This window comes from Mycteria americana, chromosome 13 (assembly GCF_035582795.1).
Source record: "Mycteria americana isolate JAX WOST 10 ecotype Jacksonville Zoo and Gardens chromosome 13, USCA_MyAme_1.0, whole genome shotgun sequence".
NCBI classification, from domain to species: Eukaryota; Metazoa; Chordata; class Aves; order Ciconiiformes; family Ciconiidae; genus Mycteria; species Mycteria americana.
In genome coordinates, this window is record NC_134377.1 from 7,529,545 (window position 1) to 7,548,553 (window position 19,009).

At 39.0% G+C, this 19,009-nt stretch overlaps 1 protein-coding gene and 1 long non-coding RNA gene across 3 annotated transcripts in view; one reads left to right on the forward strand and one right to left on the reverse strand.

Moving 5' to 3' along the window:
• CABIN1 (calcineurin binding protein 1) overlaps positions 1 to 19,009 on the reverse strand; it is a 121,992-nt gene that overhangs the window by 5,658 nt on the left and 97,325 nt on the right. The window contains exon 34 of the mRNA XM_075515822.1: positions 10,038 to 10,329. Coding sequence (XP_075371937.1) covers positions 10,038 to 10,329 — 292 coding nt within the window. The remainder of the gene's footprint in view (positions 1 to 10,037; positions 10,330 to 19,009) is intronic.
• On the forward strand, positions 429 to 8,527 carry LOC142416348 (uncharacterized). 2 transcript variants are annotated; one of them, XR_012777704.1, is made up of 4 exons: positions 429 to 636; positions 1,617 to 1,851; positions 3,553 to 3,786; positions 8,343 to 8,527. It is a non-coding gene; the product is annotated as an uncharacterized LOC142416348 (long non-coding RNA). The 2 variants fall into 2 exon arrangements; XR_012777705.1 differs by having other exon boundaries at positions 3,556 to 3,786.

The window sequence follows — 19,009 nt, forward strand, 5'->3', positions numbered from 1 at the left end:
GTGATGTTCCACTCACTATCAAGCATAAAATGGAAAGGTCTAATGCAGAAGAATGTACTTCTCATTCTCAGCACTCTCTTGCAGATTTCTCTATGGATACTTCAAAATACAGCATTGGAAGTAGGGAAATAATAGTTTCATCTATACATATATTGTATTAATAGACCAAATCAGCTTAAAAACAACACAGAAGGAAGTACTTAACTACAGGAATCTTGACTAGGAAAATCACAATTCATTGTTTCCCTGTTTAAGAAGCAGAGGATAGCTGAAGGATCATTTTGTGTATTTGCCTGCCCTTTATACCAGATACACGTATGATTTAACCACATGCTGACAAAGTACAAGAGACTGTACGAACAAGGATCAGCCCTAACGTGGCCTGAAGCCAATACACACATATCCCATTACACTGCTAGTGTCTGACGATAAGCTGTAGTCTAAACCCAGAAGACTCCTACACTGAAATGGCTACAAGACACTTGATCAAAAGGCAGAAAGGAACATTACATCAACATTTGAAGAAAAGCAAGATTAAAATGATGATTTCAGAAGATTACCCTACAAGACAGCTAAGAAGTCAACTCCTTTTTAACTTACTCCAAGACTCCAAACTCACAGTCTTAAGTATCTAGGGTAAGTACTAACAGAATCTTTCTTATCCACTTATTAACCATGAATACAAAACGAGTAATGAATTTAGCAGATACAATACTATATACAAATAAACTGCAAATCCTACGGCCTCAACTATACTGCTAACTGAGAATAGTTTTGTATGTACACAACTGCTAAATTACATTAGAGGCTTATTAGTTCACCATTCAGAATAAGAGCTCTGACTTGCATTATTGTTTAATGACAAAACTCTACCTCTTATGCTGATTATAATCTCTGTTTAATTATAAGATATATCGTTGCTTAAGCTGATTTGCTGTGCTTTATTTTAACTAAATTATGCCCCACTGACAAAAGCTCTTTTGAGCAGCCTATTTCTAGGAAGATGCTACAAGACTGATATCAGCCTATGGTCTTTTATGAGCAATCAGCATACTCCTAAGCATTTCCACCTTCCGTATCATATTTGGTTTTGTTAGTTTTGAAGATCCAGTTTTATAGTGTAGTAAAATTAGATTCATTTTTAATAAAATTATGTGTCAGCCCTTTTTCATGTAGAAGTGAATGGAAATGAAAGGGCAGGAGTCTGCCACACTAAGCATATTATTTCTATCACTGCACTTCTGGAAACACCACTTGTTAATATTCTATTAGGCTGCATCTTTCAGTACATGAGAAATCAAGAACCACTGTCTGTTAATCAATCCCTTGCTGTCAGAGATGTTAAATACACAGTGACTGCATTCTATCCCCTGACTGGGTCATACACTATTTTTTTAGGACTGTGCAATTTTTAATTTTCTTTTTTTTTTTTTTTTTTGGTAATAGTCACTTGAGTGGCATTATTTCCAAGTTAAAAATAAAGTTAATGAACAAAATATGTTTTAAAATTCTTGAAAATGACAAGAATCGGTTGTTTCAGGTGTATATATCATAATTTATACTATTTATACTTTAATATAGTGCACAGATATTTATTATATCTTTTTTCATTACAGACAAAAAGGGCAAAAGAGAGAAGGATAATCAAGAAGAAACACACAGTCGGATCTCCTATTATTTGTCTAAAACAGATTTCTGAAGAGAGTATCTTGATATTTGTCTTGTGGCAGATGCTGTTATAGCCCTGAACATAATGTCCTAGTTTTTCTAATAAAAACTTTCCCCAGGGAGGTAAAGACTCCACTAACTCATGAGCCACAATATTCTGCACAAGTGCAAGAGCACAAGAATGTAAGTACAGCATATTCTGAAGGTGTTCAGAAGCTCAGATTTAATATCAGTTAACAAATCTTTTGGTAATACCCAGTACTTGTACTGTCCTGGCAGGTTTTCAAACATTAGCTCTACAAACCCAGTTTAAAATAAAATCAGTTTCTGAAGACGTAATATACAACAGTCACTTGTCTCCAGGCTGAAGATGGGACAGGTACTGTACTCTGGAGATCTATTTAGCACTCTCACCTTACAACATAATACACAAAAATTAAGCACATAAAAAACCCACAGATTTGCAATGCATATTATTATTTATATTGAAAAGTTCGTGTCCAATCGAGCTGAATTACAAGTATTTTTTTTTTTTAGCCTTCCCTTTCCCAACAACTGTCTAAATACATATAAAATAGTACACACATAGAAAGAGGGACATCATACCTTTCAACATCTCCCTGCTTTAGTGAGGAAGAAACAAGCTGAAAACAATTCAATGCAACAACCTACTCCAGCTTTCCTCTCCAACCTCTTTCCACTTGTTGCCAGGGTAACCAGTGTTTGCAGATGCCTATAGCGGGCGCCTGGGTTCATGACTTCATCACAGTTAATATTCTCTCTCTCGGTCTCTCTTTATACAGAGAATACACTATATACATATATCCACACACCTTAAACATGTAGATTATACAACTCCTGCAACCGTTTTTATACTGAGACAATTTACTTTGCTATTCTGTTGTGTATAAAATGAAAAATAACACTGTCAAAAATATTCACTTGGCCATTTGCAGATGTGGAGAAAGTTTAAAAGCAGTAGTACTGTAACCAGTAAACAGCTGCTCTGGTCTCTCTGCAGTGCACTGCACACTTAATCATTTGGCTTTGTCATGCTGTCAGGTATAAGAGACTTTAACAATACAGTGTTATAAAACATTTTATGTGGAATTTCAGAAAACCCTTTAGTCATGCACTAAACCTATTAAATGACAACTGAAAGACAAGCCCAGAAAATATGACTAGGACCTGGAAAAAATGTTTTCCAGTTTCTGATAGAAGCAGTTTGAAGTATTATAGCACTAATATGTTAAAGGATACGAGCAACTTACATTGCATGCACAAAACATCATTTCATTATAGGAAAAAGGAAGGAGCTAAGCTTTGAACTCCAGGACAGAATACTAACATGATTTCAAAAGCAAATGCTTGGAGAAATGAACAGACAACAGCTTCAAGTGCTTAAATAATGCACTTGCACCACTTGCCTTCATCCCTCTGCAGAACACCTTCCCCAGCAGTTGTGTGTGTCAAGACAAAAAACCTGAAAATATATTACTATGATTTAGCACGCCTGTACTACCTTGCCTTCCAACCACTTCAAAAGAGTAAGGATTGAATTCTGTGTGCCTTCAGACACTACGAAATTCTTATTTTACTAGTCCCAGTAACAACTGATTTACTTAGTATTTTAATGGCCACTCACAGCACATGCAATTGTTCACAGAACTGTTACTTATTTACCGTACAAGGTAGGTATTATTATTCCTTTTTTTTTCACGGTGATGGAAATGGGTCTGATCCTTTGCTCCCTGACACAGTGGAGTAAATATCTTACCACATTTCCAAAGAAGAGTGCTAATGTAAAAACAATTAATGTTCTGTATTCCATCTGCCTCGCCCTCCAGAGTGCTGGGAATTAATACAGCTTTTTTCCCCATACAGCAGTTGCAAAGGCCATGGAAAGCTTGAATTTGAAGGAGCTCAGAGTTTCCTCATGCACTACGCTACTAAGTCAACAGAAAGACTGCACTGGAACATGGGTTGGTTCAGCTGAACACAGCTTGATAAGGATCCTGACCTACAGAAATAATGGGGGCATTAGCCCTCAAATTCTATCTGCCATGAGGTACTACACCACAGCAGGCAGTGAGACTATTCAGTTCATCATGGGATGCGGTAGGTATACTCGGTACCCTTTCCTTACACATTTTCTCTCTCTAAATTAATTCCAAATATCCTGCCACAAAATTTATTTCTAAAAAACCACTACCATAGCTGTAGAAGTAAGTATTTGACTTGAAATGCCAAATTCAGGAAATTACATTCAAAGCTGACACACAAAGTCATGTGTTAAAAATTAAGGATCAGAGTAATTTTGGAGGCAAAAAGCTGCAGAACACAAGTTCTATTGCCCCCTGAAATGAAAGAAATTCAAGCAGTCTGGTGAACAGAAGTTCGCACTGTAATAACATGGCATACTGCTATATTTATCGCTAGGGTCCTGAACAGAGAGCCTACTATACAGTTATATGAGACGTACCCCAAACTGCTTCCTAATGCCGAGGTCAGCTGTCACAGAACAACATTAACGTGAGTAAAACTTACAACAGGTGCCTGCTCTGAAAGGGTTTCCTGGAAATAGTCCCTGGCCCATTCTAATTCCCAAGCTACCAGGTCCCTGTTAACAGCCACCCTGGGGCCAGTCTAACAGCAGAGATAGTGGAGTTCCCATGTCCAAAAACATTTCCTGCCACTACCAAGTTTCCTAGAGGTGCAGAAAGCCGTCATGCATGTTGGTAAAGAAAAGCCCTGAAGTTCAATACTAACTTTCTCTCTCTTTTTAAAACAAAACAAAACTTCAATTAAAAAAAAAAAAGTATGGGCCTAGATCAAAAAGACCACAGTTTGATATTAAACCACATGAACTTTCAAATGGCACTATAAAAATACAGCTAATTGATATTTGTGTTTTAATATCTGGCTCAGCAAGTGCACATCATTTGGAGAGCATCACACAGTAGCACCTGTGGATAGTAAGTCACTCATTTGCAGTCTACTGCTTCTGAATTTTATGTACTAGTTATCTAATGAAAGCCATTAGACCTTTCCTTCTGTCAGTATTTCATCCTTCTTTGGCCTGACAGCCAGCTAAGCACAATGCAAATCAGCAAAAGCAGCTGTTAAAAAACTGTGGGGTAGCATATTGTTTTAAGAGGTTTTTCTAAGAACTTCATAAGTAACATAACACCTGTGTAGCAGGCTTACAACTAGATCTCTCTTCAGTCTTCATTTGTGCAGGACTGTCTGTAAATTTTATGCTGCTGGCAGTAATCTAAAACTAGTGAAACTGAAACATACTGTAACATTATAGCATCATTACCATACTCTTTTACAAATCTTTTTACAAAAGGTCTTCAGAAGACATGTTCCATTAGTGTAAGATATCCATAGGCCAGTGATTCCCTGGGATTTTCAGGGAGATCTAAGGGTGCACGGGGCTAGAGAGCCTCTTGGACCACAAACCTGCCCAGCCTGCGCTAAGCCCCTGGCTACAAACCTCACAAGCTCCAGGTGGGAAGCTGCTGTTCCTGTCCTATTTTTCTTATTGATCTAACATGGGTACATAAAAACAACAACAGTTTTAATTTAAAAGGATTTTCTGCACAGCACTGGATTGAATAAATAAAACTTAAGAAATCTGAAGGGTAAAGATCAGAAATAGACATTAAGTGTACTGAAAAACTCTTCTGGAATGAATTTGTTGCGATAGAAAAGCAAATCAGCATACTTCCAAAGGGAAGAGGAAAAGACACGACTGACTGGCACTGTCTGAACGCTAGGAAAAAGGGAATTAAGAAGTCATTCACAAACAGGAACCCCCCTGCTGACACTCACCAGTGAAGTTGTTTTCAGAGTGCACCCATTGTGAAAAATAAAAAGCTTCATGAAAAGCAAGGATCAGACAAGGGGAAGTGAGAATACCAATGCCAAGGAGGCTGAAGCAGCAAGAGATCAGAGAGAGCAAATGCAGAGCTAGCTGAAGGCAGCCTGGTTGATTTCTATTAGTGACTTTGCAGTCACTAACAGGTGGATAGGAGCTTCCACCCTAGGATGGTACAAAAGGTGTGGGGTTACAAGTATTTAAAGAGGAGTTTTTAAAGCCTTGGAGGAATTCAACCTTGGGAACTGAGGGAGACAGCTGCTGAAAACCCAGATAAGTCAACATGGGAAATGAAGGACAAAGTAATGAAAGTAAGTTGCATACAAGCGACATAAGAAAACAGAGTAGAAGAACATGGGCATTTAAGAGAGAACCCTCAATGCCAGGTAACTGCAACATGAAGAGGGCTCACAGGAGGCCACAGGTCCTTGGCCAGTCTAACCTCTTCTGTGTCTCAGCTTTTTTTGAGCCATCTGTTGAGAACAACTCTGTGTTCAGCAGAAATTCATCAGAAAAAACAAGCTAAGACAATGACTGCAAATAAGAGGGTTGAATGTTAGACCTTCCAGTCATTTAAAGAGTACCTGAAAGTTTGTACTGAAATCCATAGTTAAAATAAGGCATGGCCAACAGGGCCAAATACTTTGGGCACTTTGTGTAAGCAGAAAGTTTTCAGTACAGTGAATTACAGGCTCTTAAAATCTGTGTTTTGTCTTTAGAAATTTATGACAAACAAATTCAGAACACACTGAGATCAGTATGTGGCTAAACTCAATGAAAGATGACAACCTACAATGTCTGTTATTTCACTCAGACAGAAACAGGGATTGTGGATGTCCACTGACATTTGTATATCTAGAAACTGTGAGGAATCAAGATGAACCCTTGTGCCATATACGGTTTTAATATGAAGACAGATGCCATCAGTGCAAAACTACAGAGTTGACAAATTCTTTGCAGTATCTCCCTCTCCCTTACATACATTGCCTCAGTCTTCTGAGAACTCACTATCAACCTAAGGTCATGTATCAGATGTTAAAATAAACAAAGCTGCAGACTTCTGGGAAAAGATGCTCTTTAAACCTAAAAGAACTCTTGTGACTCCGATGTCCAGTTAAAAGCCTGCAGGATGAACTGCCATATTACAATATCATTACTGAATTCTTAGGACTTATCCCTTCAAAACCCTCTTTATTTTGAACATCTGTCTTTTAGGGAGCCTGCTGCTGCCTACACACACTTAAACAATTTAACTTCATTGAGAACTATTACAATAGTGCTACTTACCTCTCCACGCAACTGTCCTCACTTGCATTTATTTCTTGTGCTTCTGAAAGCCTAAAAGTTCTACAGGCTGAAATACATTTACACTTCTACTTGCCCTGTTGTGCCTAGATAACAAACATCTGGAATTATAGCAGGATATTCACATAGCTCATGGAGTGCAGCTTCCTTGCACACTACAGAAAAAATGGTCTTCCTTAGCTCTGAATTTCTAAGTTTAGACAGCTATATCATGACCTTCTTGTTTTTATATTGAAATGCTTAGGCCTTAAAGGGACATGAATTCAAGGTGGGGGGGGAGTATTACTCTTCTACTCTGATTTTATATTCCAGTTTGGTAAATAGCTGGCTTTAAGTAAAACACATTACTTTAAAAAATTCCAAGTATAAAAACCTTCCCTTGGTATCAAAATTCAGATGTGAATGTTTTCCTGTTCATTCCTTACAAGAATCATTAGAATAAGGACAGCGAAGAAGAAGAAAATGTCAAGATTTTTCAGCAGTGTAATACTGGAACAGTGTGACAGGCTGAAGAGGGTTTAGCTTAATTGTCCTATTTTAGTTTCCCCAGAGAAAATTTCAGGCTGAGCCACAAAGGCTAATAGTCCCATGTACATTTATGCCTAAACATAGGAAGCTCTTGTGCTGAAACTACCACTGTCACCACTTTGCTGCTGGACTTCATCACGCTGTATTCTGTACCAGTTAGTCACATACTAGACTAAATCTCACTAAAATATTTACATAAGAAATGAGTGGCATAGCATCCACATTGCTTGGAAAGCCACTCCTTTTTCTGGGTGAAGTCACAGAAAATGATAGCAGCTAATACTCTCTGATGTGGAATACTTTCACATGAACAAATAGATACAGGAGGAGGTGACGAGATAAAGATGAAAACATTACTCTAAAAATGGGAGGAGTTTTTACAGAAAGAGCTAATGAAAGGCAGATGAGAAAGGGTTATAACAGAATTATAAATGATTCTTTTTAGAGGAGGTGGATGCAGAGACAGGAGAATTAAGAAGAAAAGAAAAAGAAAGGACACAGCAGTAATTGGTGTCTCTCTCAGCTAGAGAAATGACCTGTCAGGTAGGTCTGAGAGCCAGAAAGCCAGATACAATGCATGCATACAGCACTGGAATGAGCGCTTTGCAGAGAGCGCCTCTTGATCTTCAGACACAGTTTCAGGGGTATAATTTTGGCAGCTAACCCTTCCATCTTTCTCAACCAAGACGATGTATAGAAAGCATGAAAGAAAAAAACAATATGTAACTTTACAACCTTAACAAAGCCTACGAAGTCAAAAGATTAAAATAAACGTTCCAATCACTGCAATGTGGCCTGGGAAATTGCAGAGGAAAGCACGTCAGAAATGCTTGTGAGTTTTGTTTGAAAACCAAAAGAATGCGTGAGTTCTTATCTGCATTGTCATTCCTACCAGTCTCCTTATTAAGTGTACAGCAACTTCACAGAGGATTAATTTTTTTTCTCCCCTGTTGTCTAGGCACAAACCTGAATTACTGCCTGTTGAACAAGCCTGCCAGGACATCTTATGACACCATCCAACTCCATTCTTTAGCTTCACAAGGGCAATAACAAACGTGGTTTACACACTGACTAAGCCTTTCCTTCCTTATCATTCCCCCTTCCTTTCTTCCCCTCCCAAGACAATCTCTCCCTGGATTTGTGAAAAAGGAAAATTAGATTATTATAATGCAACTGCTAATACTGGGTGTTAAATTTCAATTTTGTCCTGTACTCAGAGATTAGCAAATTGGGAAAACTGATTTCTCCCTAATTTGCTCTTCATTGCTGACGAATTCAGAAGATTATGTGCATTCAGATGCCAAGGCTGATTACATATGGAAAAAAATGAAATACCGGAAGTATACAGATCAAAATTTCAGAAAGTCACAATACCAGATTAGCAAAACATCCAGACTAGATCAGAATCCATTCATTATTAATTACTATTATGCACTATTAAGCCTCGCAAATCTGGGCACTATTTCCACTGCATCCTCATCTATCACTTTTCACAATACCTGTACGTATATAGTTCATTCATAACTTTATCTGGGCTCCTACGAATTTGTCTATGGCATTTTGTGAGTAGTGTTAGGGCCCAAGCTTGTGAACAGATGGAGTGAGCAAAAGCAGCAGCAGATGCTTTTTCAGACAGTGTTCCTGCTAAGGTTGCAAGAAAGTACAGGCTATGGCAGGTGCTCTGCCACCTTAACATGCGCAGCGTCCCAGAAAGAAGCACAACCACCTCTTTTGGGCACCCAAGACAAGTCTGAAATTGGGTCTAATTTTACTTCATTCCCCAAAGTGGATCAGTACTGCCTTGCACCATGATTTTGACTACTGCTAACAAGCCAGCCTGCCATGACAGCAGTAAAGAAAAAGACAGCAGTCTCATTTAATTGTTTCCTCATCTAGACAAACTGTATACAACCAGGTACATAACACAGTTCTAAACAAATCATACGAGTGGGCCATAGAATAAATAACATTTGTTCTGTTTCTTCAATCCTTTTCTGTAGTCTAACCTTGCACATAACCATACTAGGGCTATAAATAACATATTCGCAACATTCCAGTCCCGCCAGATGCTTCTTTTCTCAAATGTGGAAAGTAATAGTGATGATACACTAACTTTATGAACCATGTAGAAGCTTAGAATTTTCACAGTATTATGTATCTCCACACACATATACAGGGCAGTGATAGCTATGCATCTAATTATGTTAATCAGGCACTTGTAAGTCAGATGTAGGCTGTCCACCAGTTTATTTCAATTGCAATCACTTCTAACTTTTTTAAAGATTTAAGGTATTTTAAAGAACTAGATCCTTACCTCTTTGGAAAAAAATAAAACAAATGTTTTTATGCTACTAGAGACTTAAATTCTCTATTTAAAACACATGACTATTTTTAGGCTGCTATTCCATGATTTCACATGCAAGTTACATAGACAGTGGTCACTCTTTCAATCTATCCTAGTAATTAAAATATGTATTAATTATGTTGATATGCCCAATTCAGGAGCAAGACAAAATCTCTGTTTGTGTAGCCTTTTGAACGTTGTCTAGTGATCAGCAAATGGGCCAGAATCAGAACTCAGGCACTGACTCACCATGTGTCCTTGGCAAACCAATTAAAGAGGGCCAAAACGTTCTGTCTCCCTGAGACTTACCACGTGCAAGATCACTCATGCTGGGAGCAGTCTCTGCATTTTGACTCCGGAGATGTTCAGCGTCCCTGTGTGACTCCTGGGTTGGAGGTACTGAAGATGCTGAGGAGGAGGAGGATGAAGAGGAAGAGGCTGGTTTGGATTTGGAATGCAGATCGTTCAGTCTCAGGAGATTTTCAGGAGTCACAGTGTCTGGATTCACTGTGTTAGGATGCAGTGTGGCTGGCGTTACTGGGAAGAAGCTCTCTCTGTTGTCCTTTGTATGCTTTGGGGTTGTGGGGGTTTCTCCTGTGGTCTACATAAGACAAAAAAGGGCAGGCAGTGAGACAGTGAGAAAATACGTGCCAGTAATTCTGCATATGCTACCTGCTTCAGTGACAACTGCAGACAGTACAACTTCCTGTAGACAACAAACGCTCTCTCTAAAGCAAATATAAAAATTAGTCACTATTATAAAGAAATCTTGCTCCTTTACAGATTGTTTTTCTGTTCTTTACAGTCTATCTGTCAAACTAGCACTTGAACATTTATTTGCATTCACATTTACAATGCTTTATTTAACAAATCCCTCACAACATAACATACTTTCCTGAACTCCATTATTAAGCATGAATTACAAACTCTTGTGAACAGACGCATTTCTTTCATTTAAAAATATGTTGACAAACCCTTGACCTGAACAAACAGATCTGCAGTGCTTTAAGAGAATTTGCAAATTATTAAAAGAAATTATTCTTAGTGAAGAACAACTGAATTATAATTATTCTTAGTGAAGAAGAAATGGAGAAAGCAGAAAAATGTGTTTGCTTGCAAAAGAAGTGATCAGCCTAACCCCAATTCATAAATTTCCAATAACTGCAGAACTGAGTAACAGCGTCCAACTTGAAACAATGCTCTGGAAGATCTGTTGCCTTTGCAGGAGTAACGGTGGCACTAAGAGCGACGCTTTTCTCCAAAGCCAGAGCTAAGAATTTAACGCAGTGTCGTTAATTATATAGACAGAAGGTAGAAGGGTGACATAAATTCACCAAAGAAGGGGACAAAAGTACCCATAAAATGAGCATCCTCTCTATAATTTTTATCAGCAATCACATAAAGTATTCTTGCCTGTGAGGCCACAGAATGCATTTATTTCATGCTCTTTATAGTCTTTATTTAATGGAGACTTACTGGACCGTAAAAGATATGGTTGAATGGAATCCTCAACTGTTTAATTGTCTGTCTCATACCTCTACCTCTCATACCTCTACCATGAAGAAAAACTCATTTTAACCATGGTGACAGAGTATGAGTGTTTGAAATAGAAATAAAAAGAGTTCTGCTGTCAAATGTAAAATCAAATTGGGCCCTAATGTCCTAGATAACCAAAGATTTATTACAATGCCAGAAAAGTCAGCAGAATATCACTCAGAGAACAGAGTAAGTTTCAGCTGGAGAAATTACATATTTAAAATTCAAAGGTGGAAACCACACAAGTACCTTTTTTTAAAATAATTGGTGGAATGTATTTTTAAAGTTCCTGAACTTGATTAATCAATCTCTAAAAAGCATACAATTAAAACCTGCCAGATTCTATATGCACACGCACAAAAAAATATAGCAGATATATTCACAACAATTACCATATCAGATCAAAAAAGTCTATTCTGCTTCTGAAAGCAGCAAATTTCTGATGTTTAAAGCATCGGTTCCAAAACTAAAGGTCTCAAGATGCACAAATGGGATCACACAAACCTGAAGGAAATTAAACTGCAGAAAAAAGCCTTAAGCCAGAAGTGAGATCACCAGAGGAAATGTTTTCAGCTGTGATTTAGAGGGAAAACCCTTCACACCCATGCACTTCATTAACTTACATAATACATTATGTAGAACCTGAAATTTCTGTGCTTGTATTGTATCCAAAATTTTTTCAGCAGAAATACATGAAGGCACTACTAGTTAGGTACATATTTGTTAAAAATATATCTGCACCTCACACTGTTTTTCTATAAAAATGCACAGCTATTTCCAGAGACAGAAAGAGGACATTCGGAAAGCAACTCAGCAATATTTGGATGGTACTCAGAAGAAAAATGATTAGTGAAGAGAAGGAGCACAACATCATGGAGTAATTGCTGCTGGAAGGGACCTCTGGAGGTCTCTAGTCCAACTTCCTGCTCAAAGCAGAGCTGACTTCAAGGTTAGATCAGCTTACTGAGGGCCTGTGTCCCAGCCCAGTTCCAAATATCGCCAAGGATGGAGATTCCACAGCCTCTCTGGGCCCCTGTTCTAGTGTTTTACCACCTTCACAGTGAACATTTTTTTCCTGTCACTTCATCCAAATTTCTCTTGCTGCAACTTTAAATGGTGCCTCTCATCTGGTTCCTTCCTCTCTGCTGAAGATAGCAATTCCATACCCCCACTCTCCATTAGTCTTCTCCTCTCCCGGATGAAGTAACCCAGCTCTCTATGACTTCATTGCCATAAGTACACACCATTGACCTGTGTTCAACCTCTTGTCCAGGGCTCCAAACCTTTTTTGGAAGAGCTGTTCCCCAGCCAGTTATGTTGCACAGGAGTCATTCTGCCCCAGCTGCAGGACTTTGAATTTCTCTTTGCTGAACCCTCAGGTAGTTCCTCTCAATGCAATCCTCCAGCCTACTGAAGTTCCTCTGAACACTAGCCCTGCTCTCCAGCATACTGACCATGCCCTCCAAGTTGGTGGTGTCACTCAAACTCACTGAGGGTTCACTCCATCCCCCCATCCAAGGCACCAGAGAGGATGATGCCCTGGTGTAAGTCTCTGAGGAATGCCCCTGGGAACAGGCTGCCAGGTAGAATCCCAGTGATTGGCCACAATACATTTAACTACACAATGGAGGCAGTGACAAACATGGAAAAGAGGAAGGCCTTCTTATAAGTTGTAGATGATCCAGCACAAAGGGAGAAAAGGGTGAGAGTGAAATGATCCTTACTGGTATACATAGATGGAACCAAATTCAAATTTAATTTCTCTCAAAATGAAGATACTGTACCAGGGACAAGAAAAACTAATTTGTTTTTATTTTGAATTGGTTCCTCCAGGTGAGGTTGTGGTTTGGGCACAATTTTTCTTTTTTTTTGGCAGGGAATCAACCTGCCTCATAGACACTAACATTTTATTTGAGCAAAAGAATAAAGCTAAAACTAACATGATCTGTCTCAGTAAAACTATGACTAAAAATTCTAATGTGTAGTCAAGAAGTGCATCCTTATATCAAAGAATGGCAACCAAAGAAGATTTCTGTATTTATGGCTTTAAAGGGAACCTTCCAGATATGACCTGATGAAGAGTTGTCTAAGGCTTCTACAAATAGACAGGTTCTTTTCAGCCCAATAAAACAGAGAGACCTTGAAAGGAGAAAAAAAAAAACTCTCAATGACTTTCTTTTCTCAAAAGAGGGGGTGAGGGTAGAAGAAAAAGGAGGAGAAAAGAGTCAAAGCATTAAAAAAACCCCACCATTGGCTACTGTGTATTCTGCCACTCACAGGGCCCTAAGAAAAGGGATTTAAATCTGCTTCATATGTTTTACTGGACGCAGAAACTGAAGAAAACCCAAAAGCTGTAAGCAGAAAGCTAAGAGGAGCACACCGTTCTCTTCTCTAAAATACTTAGTTTTGAGTGTAAGGGCAAGAATTGCAGCACCTCTGATCAGTAAGTGATGCTATTCACAAAACCCAGGTCAGGGCAATGTCACTAACTATACTGCTGAAGACTTACGGGGCCGTATTTCATCATCCTGCAGGTGGCTGCCTCCAGGAAATCACTACTTTGTAACACTGCATTTGAGAAATAAACCCAGAAAAAAATCATTACAGGAAGTCCTGGATTTGCCAGAAGCACTTTACGTTCATCTATTTCTACTGCTATACCAGCAGTAAGGCACAATAAAGATTATTTTCCACAAACACGTAATAAGAAACTGAGAAGCAGTGAAGACAGTCTTTTATCAGTGTTTTATGTGGTTTTTCATTAGGAGATTTTTTTTTAGTTTTTACTTTGTTGCGGCACAAAGTCAAAACTACAGAAATTCTCCTTCCCCCCCTTCCAATCCACCTCACCATGCTGAGTGCTTCTATTACCACCACTGCATTTGAAATACGGTAGCTTCATTACAAAGTGGCTTTAGTCACCAAGAGGAAATGAATCTTTTCTTACATTGATGACGATGCTACTCATCGAACAAGTGCATATAACTGAAATAAGATGAAAACTCGTTTATCTACTGTCTTCATATCTTTCCTTGTAATTGCAGGTTCATCTAGTCAAGATCGGACTTCCTCCTGGACTTTTAAAAACGAAATGAGGCATTGAAGAGAACAGTGTGCAGTACTACTTTTGTCTTGACTACTATCCTATCAAAGCGGATGGAAGAAACATTTAAGGCTTATTAATATCCAAAAGACATGTCACAGACAATGAGAAAAATAGTCCATTACTTCCATAAATATCTGCTATCTTAATCACTCTTCTTTAAAATACTTACTAAAAATGTTGTTATGAAGTCTGTATAAAGCCAAAATTTAAATGAATAATTAGCACGCATATTTGCGTGAACTGTGACTATTTCTGACTTATACAGGGGTCCAAATCAGTCTCCTTATCTGCTAAAACCTTGACTATTTTCAGCATACTCCTCAAAGAGATCATTCAGCTTCACAGAGGCTATGGACAAACCCTTCCCATGTTGAAAGCTGACATTAAAAAAAAAAAAAAAAAAAAAAAAAGTAAAGAAAATGCAGGAAAGCCAGCACTGGGACAGCCTTCCACCAAGAAAAGTAGCGGCAAAACTGCAGAAGTTTTTCACAGATGTTAGTGGAAAAAATAGCTCCCTATAGTTTCCCGGTGAGGCACTTCAGTAATGAGACAAGAGCAGCAGCAAAAAGAAATTAAGCATTAAGATGAAATATGAGAAAATTTTACTTCATAGACTATATCTGCGAAGTCAAAAGCCAGACAACCTGACCAAGGGTTTATTTTAACCTTATTTATTGTTGTTTTCAAAACACATTTTGAAAAACAAAGAAATCCTACAGGAACCTTACTGACACTACTTCTGGAATGTTCACTGCTCTGGGGCTGTGGGAAAAAGTAACGATCAAATGTTCCATAGACAGGGAAAGTGACAGTCTTCCCAACAGAAGTTTCCTAATGAAAGATGCTGGCACCGCAACTGTTACATAACATTTTCTTGTTGATTTTTTTAATTATTCCCATGTTTGAGTTTAGCACCCTAGTGCTCTGAATCCACCTACACAAAGAGGTGCGTCTTTTTAAAAGAATACCAGTGCATCACCACAAAGCCTGGAAGCTGTCACACAAACTGGCTGAACAATATGCCAGCCACATTCCACAATATTACTATTCCAACTTCTGTTCAATATTGTGTTTTAATTAAACTATGCCTATTCATATTTTTTTCTCAATCTCTCTGCAGCAATATTTGAAAAATCTCATTTGGAAGTTTTCTTCAAGGTACATTAGAACTAGCAGCAATATCCATGATCCAGATTCTGAAGAACCTTGCATTTCCTACAATTACAGTTTTATTTCCTAAGATTACAGTTTTACATACAGAAAATAATGAAGGTTTATATACATATGATTGAACTGCACCCTAGCCTAACAAAATCCTCCATTTACACAAATGCATGCAGGGGCTTAATGACCTGCTCTACACAGGCAGCCATATTCCAGCAATGCTTCCATACACAAAAACATCATTATTGGACCAAGAGAGACAAGGTAGTAGGATGAAAAACATTGACAGACAAAGTAAAAGATAAAAAGTGACTTTTCTTTCCTTCATGTTCACTTAATGATTGCTTTCTGCAGGAGACAGAAGGAGGAGAGCTGTTAATTATATCAAGAGTACACCTCCAGGATAGAGTGAGAGGGGGATGCCATGGCAACTGGCAAATGCAACAGTGAACAAAATGGTCACCCTTTGGTAGGAGTGAGACCATGAAAGAGCTCATCCTTTTGTCCCCCCTATCCCCACCCTCCTCTTTCCCTCTCCTTTCTTGTCATCTTTGCTGCATTAATAAAGCATACAGACAACTCAGGAAAAACAACTTTTTCTGTAAGCAGTCTCTGACGTCTTGATGTGCAGGAAGAAAAGATGAAAATTAGCAGCATGTGGGTGGAACAAAAAGGAGGGGAAAACACATGAGGTAGAACCAGAGATTATTATTTTCTAATTATTTAATATTTTACTTACCTCCTCCCATCCCCAGCAAAGTGCCTTTACAGAAGGCTTTTAGCTGTTTCTTGAAGAGAACAGCTTGGTGGTTTGTTGTTTTGTGTTTTGTGTTGTTTTTTTTTTTTTTGAAGTGAGAATTTGAGAAGAAAATGCTCTAGACATTCAAGGCAGTTCAAACAAGTCACTCTCAAGTTTGCTCCTTGAATAAAAAAGCCTAAAAGACCGTGTCACTGCAGTGCTGACTGCATTCCACAGCAGAAGAGGAAAAATCCACTGAAGTGCCCTCTAGCTTCACTCACGGAAGACAATTTTTTCTGTTCCAAATAAAATGTCACAATCACTGTAAGGTCCAACACAGAGATTGTAACATCACTAGATTGATGCTCCAGAGTCAATCTGAGCACTTTGCTTTTGAGGTTGTGTGCGGTTCCAGCTCCAGACCCCATACAGCAAGCCCGTCACCTATGATCCCCCAAAATTCTTCAGTACGAGGCTGTAATTATCCATCACCAGCATTAGGAAGATTTAAACACTGGTTAAAGAAGACGCCAAGACCTCAGTTATCTGTTTTGGAACTAGAGTAGGGCAGTAACAGCGGCGCTAAAACAGTGCCGTTCCTCAACAAATACTGCTTTTATAGAAGCAGCAAAACTTTTATAAAACCAGGGATCATGCTGGCAGCCCGCCAGGAGCTGAAAGGCACAGCTGATTTGCATAACCTGATTGTGCCTTTGTGTTTATAATAAAATTTACTTGTTTTGATTCTAGTGGCAGCTTCTTCATGAAGCATCATGTTTAATTAGATCCGACACTGAAAGCTGCTGAAGAGTTTTGACTGCAGGTTTAGAAATGGAAACAAGGAGAGCACTCAGAGTTTGGCACCAGCCAGTGGGAGAAGGTGGTCACGGATGTGTTACTTCGGAAGAGGCGAGCAAAGCCAAGGGTGAAAGGGAGGATTTGATCAGTCAGAACAGCACAGGGAGAGCTCGAGGTTTGGCAGCTGGAGCAGGAAAGGGTGGTTGAAAATTTCTTTTCTCTCCCTCACTCTTCAGGGATGGAGCTGGTCCCAGAGCAAGGATTTTTTGGCTAAGGCAGCAGTGAGTCTTAAATAACCCAGCAATGTTGAAATAGTCCCTTCTCATGACATTTAGATGATATACTATACTGTGAGGAGCGAATAGAAATTTCAGCTGCTACAATGCTACCCATTACTAGGACTTTCTACATACAGTCCCATAGGGTCACAACACAGGAGTAGAAACTTAGTGGCATTTTGGAACTTTGCCTTTGAACACACTTGTATTTTTAGAGATGTTAAATCCAGCCCTTTGTGCAATGCTGATGTCTGCAATGTTTTAAGCTATTTGTTTTATATAAATTCAGTTCTCAGGATTGGTGATACACAGTATACCCTAAGACACAACCACTAAGTTTTACCTGTGCTCTTTAGGCTACCTGTCATGACAGTTTCAACACTGGTGACAGTTGTAATTTTAGTATTAAGGCATTCAATATTAAGTCCACAGTAATTAAAATACCTTTTCAAATTGCAAATCAAGAAAAAAAAGAAGACAGATGTGTTCTTAGACTGAAGTATCTCCACATGCATTAACAGAATATTCTGTGCACTACAAAGCTTCGTCCTAGCTTGTGCTGCAGTAACTTCCCCATGCCGACACGTCCTTAACAGTACCACAGATATCATCATTATCTATAAAATGAAGAATTTAATATGACCAATTTTAGGCAGTCAGTGGAAAGGCTTATTAGAAATTCTCTAATTATCTAGAAGCCTCACAACTGCTTTCTGCCAGCACATCCCCTCCTTGGTCCTTAGGACCACACATTTAAGCATAATGCTATGTCAAGGTCAAACTAGTCTGCCTCTTAATCTTTCATTCTCCCTCAACAAGGCCTCCTTGGTATTCCATTTCCAGGGACCATTAATTTCATATCAAAATCACAGTTGGCAAGACTAAAAATATATCTTATAACTCATAGCAATAGCTGACTGCTTTCAGGATCTCTACAAATCTTTTTGGTAACATTCTCAGACGGAGAAAATCAAAAAGAACAAGCATCCTCCACCATGCTGCTTTACCACAAAGTGAATTAATCTCTAGAGTAATTTTAGTAACTTAACTACTAATGACACAGTGACCACTACAGGATAGCAATTTCAGCCATTTGAAACGTGTATATCAAAAATCTTGCTCGCACTTCAGAACTTAAACGGAAAAGGATGTTGTGGTTTAACCCCAGCTGGCAACCAAGCCCCACACAGCCACTTGCTCACTGCCGTCCGGTGGGATGGGGGAGAGGGATGGGGGAGAGAATCGAAAGAGCAAAAGTGAGAAAACTCGTGGGTTGAGATAAAGACAGTTTAATAGGGAAAGCAAAAGCTGCACATGCAAGCAAAGCAAAACAAGGAATTCATTCACTCCTTCCCATCGGCAGGCAGGTGCTCAGCCATCTCCAGGACAGCAGGGCTCCATCATGCCTAACGGTTACTTGGGAAGACAAACGCCATCACTCCAAACATCCTCCCCTCCCTTCTTCTTCCCCAGCTTTATATACTGAGCATGACGTCCTGCAGTATGGGATATCCCTTTGGTCAGCTGGGGTCAGCTGTCCCAGCCGTGTCCCCTCCCAGCTCCTTGTGCCCCCCCAGCCTACTCACTGGTGGGGTGGGGTGATGAGCAGAATAGGCCTTGACACTGTGTAAGCACTGCTCAGAAGTAACTAAAACATCCC